The 7,755-nt window shown below is 39.7% G+C and overlaps 1 protein-coding gene across 3 annotated transcripts; it reads left to right on the top strand.

Moving 5' to 3' along the window:
• On the top strand, positions 1-4,627 carry LOC126674825 (putative zinc finger protein At1g68190). 3 transcript variants are annotated; one of them, XM_050369347.2, is made up of 6 exons: positions 3-143; positions 616-1,148; positions 1,326-1,631; positions 2,333-2,560; positions 2,705-3,018; positions 4,354-4,627. In XM_050369347.2, exons 2-6 carry the CDS (start codon positions 705-707, stop codon positions 4,481-4,483), a joined length of 1,422 nt encoding a protein of 473 aa, XP_050225304.1. In that variant the 5' UTR covers positions 3-143; positions 616-704; the 3' UTR covers positions 4,484-4,627. The 3 variants fall into 3 exon arrangements, with proteins under 3 accessions (XP_055961197.1, XP_050225304.1, XP_050225305.1); XM_050369348.2 differs by lacking the exon at positions 3-143 and adding an exon at positions 247-380; XM_056105222.1 differs by lacking the exon at positions 4,354-4,627 and having other exon boundaries at positions 1-143; positions 2,705-3,023.
• Positions 4,628-7,755: the final 3,128 nt, after the last annotated feature.

Here is a 7,755-nt window from a genome sequence, read left to right as displayed (position 1 = left end):
ACAGAATTATGAGATACACATGACAAACTGAAAAAAAAAGAAAAAAATATTTAATGAATTTTTTGATTTGGTTAGAGGGTTTTAATTGTCAATTTTAATGAATCTTGGCAAATTTTAAAGCAAATTGTCAATTTTAATTTCAGGTACTGTTTCTTCACTTAGATTGCTTTGTGCTCTTTTCTTGATTCAGATCCTAGATAGCACGGACACGGACGCGGGAAAACTGGACACGGACATGGAAAAATGGCATTATTTTAGAGTGTTTTTATGTTAAAATTGAAGTTTTATGTCCGAAACGCCAAGTGTCTGGCATGTTTCGAAATGGGAAAGGTTGATTGAGTGAAGTGTTCGTGCTACCTGGTTCAGATCTTCTTATTTTTGTTAGTTATCTATATGATTCCTGAATTTTGATGTTAATTTTATGTAGTAGTGTTGATTTACATTTCGGAAATGTATTTGATTTGATTTGATTTGGATAATTTATGTCTAATTTTATGTGTTTTTTTTTTGCTGAATTTGAATAATCAGTGTTAATTAGACAGTTCTTTTTTATTATGTTTGAAATTGTGAATTCGTGTAGATTCACTAATTCTGTTAATTTCTTTTACATGACAGATCTTTGAAACTGCTAAAATTTTAAAACTGAAGCTTCAACTTATGAGGTCTACAAATTGTGGAGAAATTGAGGATCTGGGAATAATAAAATGGAGAAAATCTGTGAATTCTGCACAGCATTGAGGCCAGTGGTTTACTGCAAGGCTGATGCAGCTTTTCTTTGCTTATCCTGTGATGCAAGGATCCATTCAGCTAATGCACTCTCGAACCGCCATCTCCGAACCCTCTTATGTGACGCGTGCAGAAATCACCCGGCTTATGCTCGGTGTATGGATCACCGGATGTTCGTGTGTCGTGGCTGCGATCAGAGTATTCATGGCGTCTCTTCCCCGCACCAGAGACGGATTCTTAGTTGCTATTTAGGATGCCCTTCTGCTAAAGATTTTGCAGCATTGTGGGGGTTTCAATTGGATGATGTGGATAAAAATGATGTTCGGAACAATCAACTATTTGCTGCTTCATTCGACACTCGCCAACAAATCGGAAGCTCCTCAAGAACATCTAGAGTGGGAATGAGCATTAAACAAAATCAGGTGAGAAGTTAAAGTTTTGAATACTTCTATTATTCAATGAAAATTTGTTACTTAGTTTAAGATAGTAGATTGTCAAGCATTAAGATTTCGCTAAAAATCTTTAATTAGGAAATAAATTGAACTCAAAACCGTCGAGATCCTTTTTGGAGGTTCGTAATGGTGTGCATCATCTTGCAGATATCCGGCAAAGGCCGAGGACAGCAAAACAATGATTTTATCCTGCAACAAATTCTTGATTTGAAAAAGCTTCAGCTCAATGAGATGGATCATAAGAGTTCATATGTAATACCTGAAGACGGTGATGATCTTTTACGACATTCTCAGGATCTAGGTGACAATGACTGTCTACTTCATGATCTAAAGATAGAGTCTTCGCAGTTACCATTTTCTCAACCAGAGAATTTACCCTTGCCTTCAACGGCTGCAAATCCTTTACTTGGAGAATCCTTTTGGCAATGCAGAAGCCCAAATCAGAGTAGTCAGGTTTGTGTAGATCATTATATTGTAATAGTTAAATTTTACCTCAGTATGTGCATAGTTGTTCTTCTGATAATGGATAAGATAAAATGGGTCTTACTCTGATTGAATGTCAATACATATCATTGTAATTCTTCCATCAGGTTTATAAGGTTAACTATATTATAAGGGGCCCACCCAGTGCACTAAGTGCTCCCTCGTTTTGTGGGGACAGGGGAGGGCGGGCGGGCGCGTATACGATACTTTCCCCTTGTAGTTTGTCAACAGGTAGACTATTCCTCATTTGCAAGCACAGTTTTATGAAAGGATTTTCCTTACCAAAACTAGCATCCTTGTGATCAAGTCGCTAGATAGTTTCTCCCCAATATTATGTTGTGTAATGGCGTCTCAGTCGTTAATTCTAATTCCATTTGTTTGCAAATCATTGAATGTATAGCAATGCCATGTAAATAATGATGTTCTCATGTACAAGTTGAAATTAGAAAGTTCTAGAAATGATAAATCCGTCTTTTCAATCCTATTATTTGTCCTTAGAAAAAGATATACTCATTGTTGTAAATTTATCGAGTGAAAGCTTTACGGAGCAGAGTGGAATTCACAAGAATGTTCCTACATGCAAGTCTGCTATTAGTTTATCTTCATGGCTCATAGTTTATCCTAAACTTACTAAACCATTGGCCTTTAATACTTGTACCTGAATTTTGCAGTTGTGGTCTCAAAATATGCAAGACCTTGGTGTCTGCGAAGACAATGCTTCTCACGATGACTTTAACATGCCCGATGTTGATATAACATTTCGCAACTTTGAAGAACTGTTTGGAACTGAACAAGACCTAGCTATGGCACTGCTTGATGATACTGATGCTTCGTGCTCCTCTTTTGAGAAGGATATGTCTCTCGATACCTCACAGAACAGAAATGCAAGAGCAAGGGAGGTAACGTTTCCATTCTTTTCTACTCATGTTTTTGGACTCTTTCGAAAATTTCAGTACTACGTATCATTAACTAGCTGATAATTTCTGTTTTTTTTCTCCTTTTCTTCCATTTTATTCTCCTATTCTTTCCTTGTGTCATGACAGGAAACTTCTGCCGCATCTTCAACTTATGTTGGTCTGCCTATAATCAATAGAAATATGGGTCCTCCTAACCAAGTTTACAGTTTACCAGCTAGTCTAGATTCCCCTCGGACAGTTCATCAATCTTATTCTGCTATATCATTCTCTGTTTCAAGATTTAGTGCTGAAAGCAATGGCAATGACTATCTTGACAGTGGATTTTCACCGTATATCACAGCAGCAGAACTTTCACACGTATCACCGGATGTGGGATTTGCACATTCAGCAGCAAAAGAAAATGCAATGGCGAGGTATAAAGAGAAGAAAAAGGCCCGAATGTAAGTATTGCCTTTAACTCTCCCCTTTCAGGCATTGAAATTGAGGCATCATGAATTTATATATTTAGTATCTTCGTCGAAATTATCATATCTTGGCGTTAATTACCTCTGAAAGTCTGAACCTAAAATCTCAAATTTCTAAGTGGGGACTTGATAATAAGATTAATGTTTAAACTGTTTTTTAAGCAACAGTCCTCCTCCGTGCTTGAGTGAACTGGCCTAACATATCGTGCTTGAGTGAACTGGCCAAACATATCGTTCCATTCAACTTTTCTTGAAGCTGAAGAGAGATGTCACAGTGGCAGGAACTATACTAAATCAAAAACAAAAACGAACTCCTATGCAAATTACATAGTCATCAAATATATTATCTCAACTTTGCAGTTCCCCTACGCATGAAAAGTCAAAATGTATAATATATTTATGCATCAACTTCGACATATTTGCATGCATTTACAAGGAAACATTTATTAATATTATATACTTCATGCTTTCAGACTAGTTAAAACCAGATCTAGATTTAGTACAGACAAGAAGATTGGGAGTTAAGATTACTGAATAGCTACTGTTCCGTATGTGCAAATTAGAGATCGCTAAGAGTGGTGGTTGATGAATAAGAACAAAAAGAGTTAGTTGTATTAGAGAATAATTCTTAATTTTTAAAATTACATCATTCTTACAAATATGCAGCCTATCAAGAAGAGGTATGGCCAGAGTAGTGACCGATGAACTGTTTTTTTGTATGATTTTCTTGTCGGAAAGGTATACTTTTGGACGCGCACAATGAGTAATTCTTTTACGTAGTTCTGTTCTACAAATACTGATCTAGATGTCATTTTCTTGCATACATGTAGTGATTGGTGAAGCTTTATTTTGTTGCTTTATTGACTTATTATTGCTTAGAATTGAAGCAAAACTCTCTTGACAACCCTTGTTCATGGATCATAATTCTAACAACCTTCTTTAAGCAATTATTCAAAATTACAACAAACCCGTATAGAAAATGCCTACACTTTGCTCGTCTTGAGCGGTCACATACAAATTTTAGGTCCAAAATACTTTAGTATTACTAGATTAATTAGGTAATGTGCTTGCACTAGATTGTTTCCTTAACTTATGATTTGCAAAAGCACTTCTTCTGACTAGAGATACTGAGTATACAAGCACGAACTAAGGGGCAGGTGGGCGGCTGGCCCCTGTCCGGAACTTACTGTTTATTACCATATTTGTTTTCTCTTTTTTGCATTATTTTCCTTTTAATTGTAGGATTCTGTCATTTTCTGATTCCGCCACTGTTAGTAGGGAAATATGTAGCTAATATTGTGTGTTTGGCAGGCAAGAAAAGCAAATTCGATATGCACCTAGGAAAGCAAGAAATGATGTCGGGAAGCGCACAAAAGGCCGAGTAGCAAAGGCGACAGAAGACTACGATTCCGATACCGTGGATGTAACAAGAAGCTACTGATTGTTGAATGTTTTAAGGCACGGATTTGTACATAAAATCAGAGACTGATATTCAGCTCTAAGTTACTGTCATGTTAAGACATTTCAATACAACCAATTCTTTTAAACCCAATTTTTTAATTAAAGCCTAGATAATTATTGCTTATTTTATACCTTGTTTATTGCTTTTCAAAGGTATCAGGAGATTTATAAGTTCCCTTTATGAAATCAAGAAATGACCATAAGTTTAAGTTTAAGTTCTAATTTGCTTATAAAACAAGGAATTAGAAGAAGAGATGGCAAAAAGTCTTATAAAATAAGCAGCTTTTAAAGGGAATGTGGACCTTGCTTTTAACTTCATTAATTGTTTAATGAAAAATGAATAGGTTTTAAAATTTAAACTACCTTATGGATACCGAATCCTATTGAAAGTATAATGGAGCCGAGTTACAGGAGATCCATTCTCAGGTGATACCGGACTCCCCCTGAAGATCGGGAAATATGAAGGAAATGCCGAATCTCATAAGATTCGGTGACATGCTAATAAAGACCGAATCCCACATGATCCGCCGAAAGCGCGTCAGGTCCGGGATTCGGATAATCGACTAATTATGGAAGTGTTGTCCTATTCGGACACAAACACTACATATGGAAGGATAAGCTCTACTTTAGGAAGATAAGACTATTTAGGAAGACGTTCCTAAATAGGACTCTTATCAGATTAAGGTAGATCCCGACAAATCAGGAGAATCTCTACGATATTGCCGAATCCCTATAAAGTAGGATTCACCTGCCTAATATAACTCTACTAGGTATATTCGACTACTATAAAAGGAGCACGAGGTATGCCTAGAATCACAATTACATTCATATACTCAAAACGCTGCTCAAAGCTCTAGACTGACTTTAGCATCGGAGAGTTAATCGGACAACCACCGTCCGGTTAGCTTCTACCCTGTTTTGCAGGTTCACTCACCGGTTCAGAAGGCAGACTCCATCAATTGGCGCCGTCTGTGGGAAAAGCTTAACTAAACTTCAAAAGAAGGAGCTTTTCTGAACTCAAATACAAATCTCATTGAAGAAGATGACTTCTGAAAGAGTAAACCTGAAAGACAAACAACCAATGGACCCAAAAAGCACTCCGGAGATAATCAACGTGACGGAAGACGGGCTTCACAACTCCGGGGAAAAAAGCAACACCGGAGGGCCCTCTTTCTCAACACCCCAATACCAAACTAATCCGATAAGGGGAAGCATCCCAATTGCTTTCAATCTAGGCACTGAAGAACAAGCACCAAATGCAGCAGCACAAGATTCACACAACGAAATGCTGAAGAAGATACTGGAATCTGTACAGGCAAATCTTGACAGATTGGCTAGCGAAGCCAAAAGAACAAACGACAGGCACGAAGAAACTATGAAAATCCTAAGGGAAAACTTCAGCCCTACAGCTCCCAGAAGAAGAGAAAGAACAGAAAATGCAAACCCAGGCCGACGAGAGGCAAGGGCAGAAAACAATAAAAGCAAGGAACCCCGAACCAGAGGGAACGGAGAAAGAAACGAAGCAAGAAACCAGCGAGAAAATAGAACCAGCGACGAGGAAAGTCCGAACAGAGACAAATATAACGAGGAATCACCGGAGACACCCAGAAATGAGCACAACCAGGAGGACGCCCGGAGCGGTCTGAATTCAAAGAGAGACGAACGAAGGGAGAAGGAAAAAGAAGACGCCCCGCCAAGGAGTAAGCGACAGGAAAGAGATGCAGGGAAAGAGCAAACTAAGAAAAAACACCAAGAAGGAGAGGGCGAATCGTCAGAGACACCCCAAAAAAGCAAAGCCACATATGTGGTGGAAGAAGATTTGGAAGAGAAGATCGCCAAAGCGCTCAAAAAGCTAAAATCTGAAGAATTGGATATAGACGACCTCAGGTTGAAAGGATCACCCCTCTCGCCCGAGATCATGGAGAAAACTATCCCGCACAGCATGAAGTTGCCGATCCTGCCAATTTTCAATGGGGAAGGAGACCCCCGAGACCATACTTCTAGGTTCACAGCGACCATGGGGCTACTCAGCGTATCAGACGCCATTCTTTGCAGGGTTTTCCCCACCACACTCACGGGCACGGCCCAGAGATGGTATAACAAATTAAAACCAGGCTCGATCAAAAGCTTCGCTTCGCTCTCAACAGAGTTCCTTAATAGATATCTCACAAACATTCCAGCTAAAACCACTACCAGTATCCTGAGAGCCTGCATCCAAGAAGAAGGAGAAACCCTGCGAAGCTACATCGAACGATTCAACAAGCAAGCTATGAAGATAGACAACCTGAACGTCGACATGGCGACAGAAGCATTGCGAGAAGGGACGCGATTCGGAAAGCTGGTGGACAAGTTGCTAGTCAATAAACCCACAACTTTCTCGAACCTAATGGGCATAGCCCAGAAATACTTCGAGTTAGACGAAGGGCGAAGGGCGATTCGCGGAAAGGAAGCAAAAGGAAAAGAATCGAAAGAGAGATCCAGAGAAAAAACCAAGTCCAAACCTGATGACAGGAGAGGAAGACCCGAAGAAAGCAGACGATTCGCCCCCCAGACAAGATATGAATCGAGATACGATCCCAGAGATGACGAGAATAACTTCACTCCGCTAAACACCAGCCGAACTAATGTCCTCATGTGGATCAAAGAAAACGTCAAAAACGTGGTATGGCCACCAAAGATGAAAGCAGAGATAAGAGACACTAGAAAGTACTGCAAATTTCACGACGATTACGGACATGAAACGGATACCTGCAGGGACTTGAAGGTCGAGATCGAAAGAATGATCGACACAGGCGAGCTGAGGAAATTTGTGGCCCGAAAAGAGAAGAGCAATGACAAGGGAGAAAAAAGAAACAGAGAAGACAAGCCGAAAGAAAAGGAAGACGAGCGCCCATCCAAAATTCTGGGAACCATACACATGATTAACGGTGGAGGGCATAGCAGCTCCACGATCAGGAGGAAGCAGAGGAAGGAAGTAATGAACATACGAGAAACTCACATGCCGCCAGTGATCTTCGATGTAGAAGACTATGAACACGTCAAAGCACCCCACAACGATGCTTTGGTAGTGACTATTATCATTGAAAATTGGAACATGGAACGGATCCTAATCGACGAAGGAAGCGCGGTAAACCTGATGACAAACGCAGCATACAAAATGCTGGGAGGAACAGCGTCAAGGCTACGCCGAGTCCCAATTCCGCTATCAGGACTCGGCGGCCCCTCCATCACTCCACTGGGAGCAGTCACCTT

Source organism: Mercurialis annua, linkage group LG3 (assembly GCF_937616625.2).
Source record: "Mercurialis annua linkage group LG3, ddMerAnnu1.2, whole genome shotgun sequence".
In the NCBI taxonomy this organism is placed as follows: domain Eukaryota; kingdom Viridiplantae; phylum Streptophyta; class Magnoliopsida; order Malpighiales; family Euphorbiaceae; genus Mercurialis; species Mercurialis annua.
The sequence above is the reverse complement of the archived record's forward strand: the minus strand, read 5'-3'. Positions and strand labels throughout refer to the sequence as shown.

Coding starts and splice junctions, on each gene's coding strand:
- LOC126674825 (XM_050369347.2), top strand. CDS start 705: ATGGAGAAAATCTGTGAATTCTGCACAGCATTGAGGCCAGTGGTTTAC. Junction 1,149..1,325: donor TGAGCATTAAACAAAATCAG/GTGAGAAGTTAA, acceptor ATCATCTTGCAG/ATATCCGGCAAAGGCCGAGG. Junction 3,019..4,353: donor GAGAAGAAAAAGGCCCGAAT/GTAAGTATTGCC, acceptor TGTGTTTGGCAG/GCAAGAAAAGCAAATTCGAT.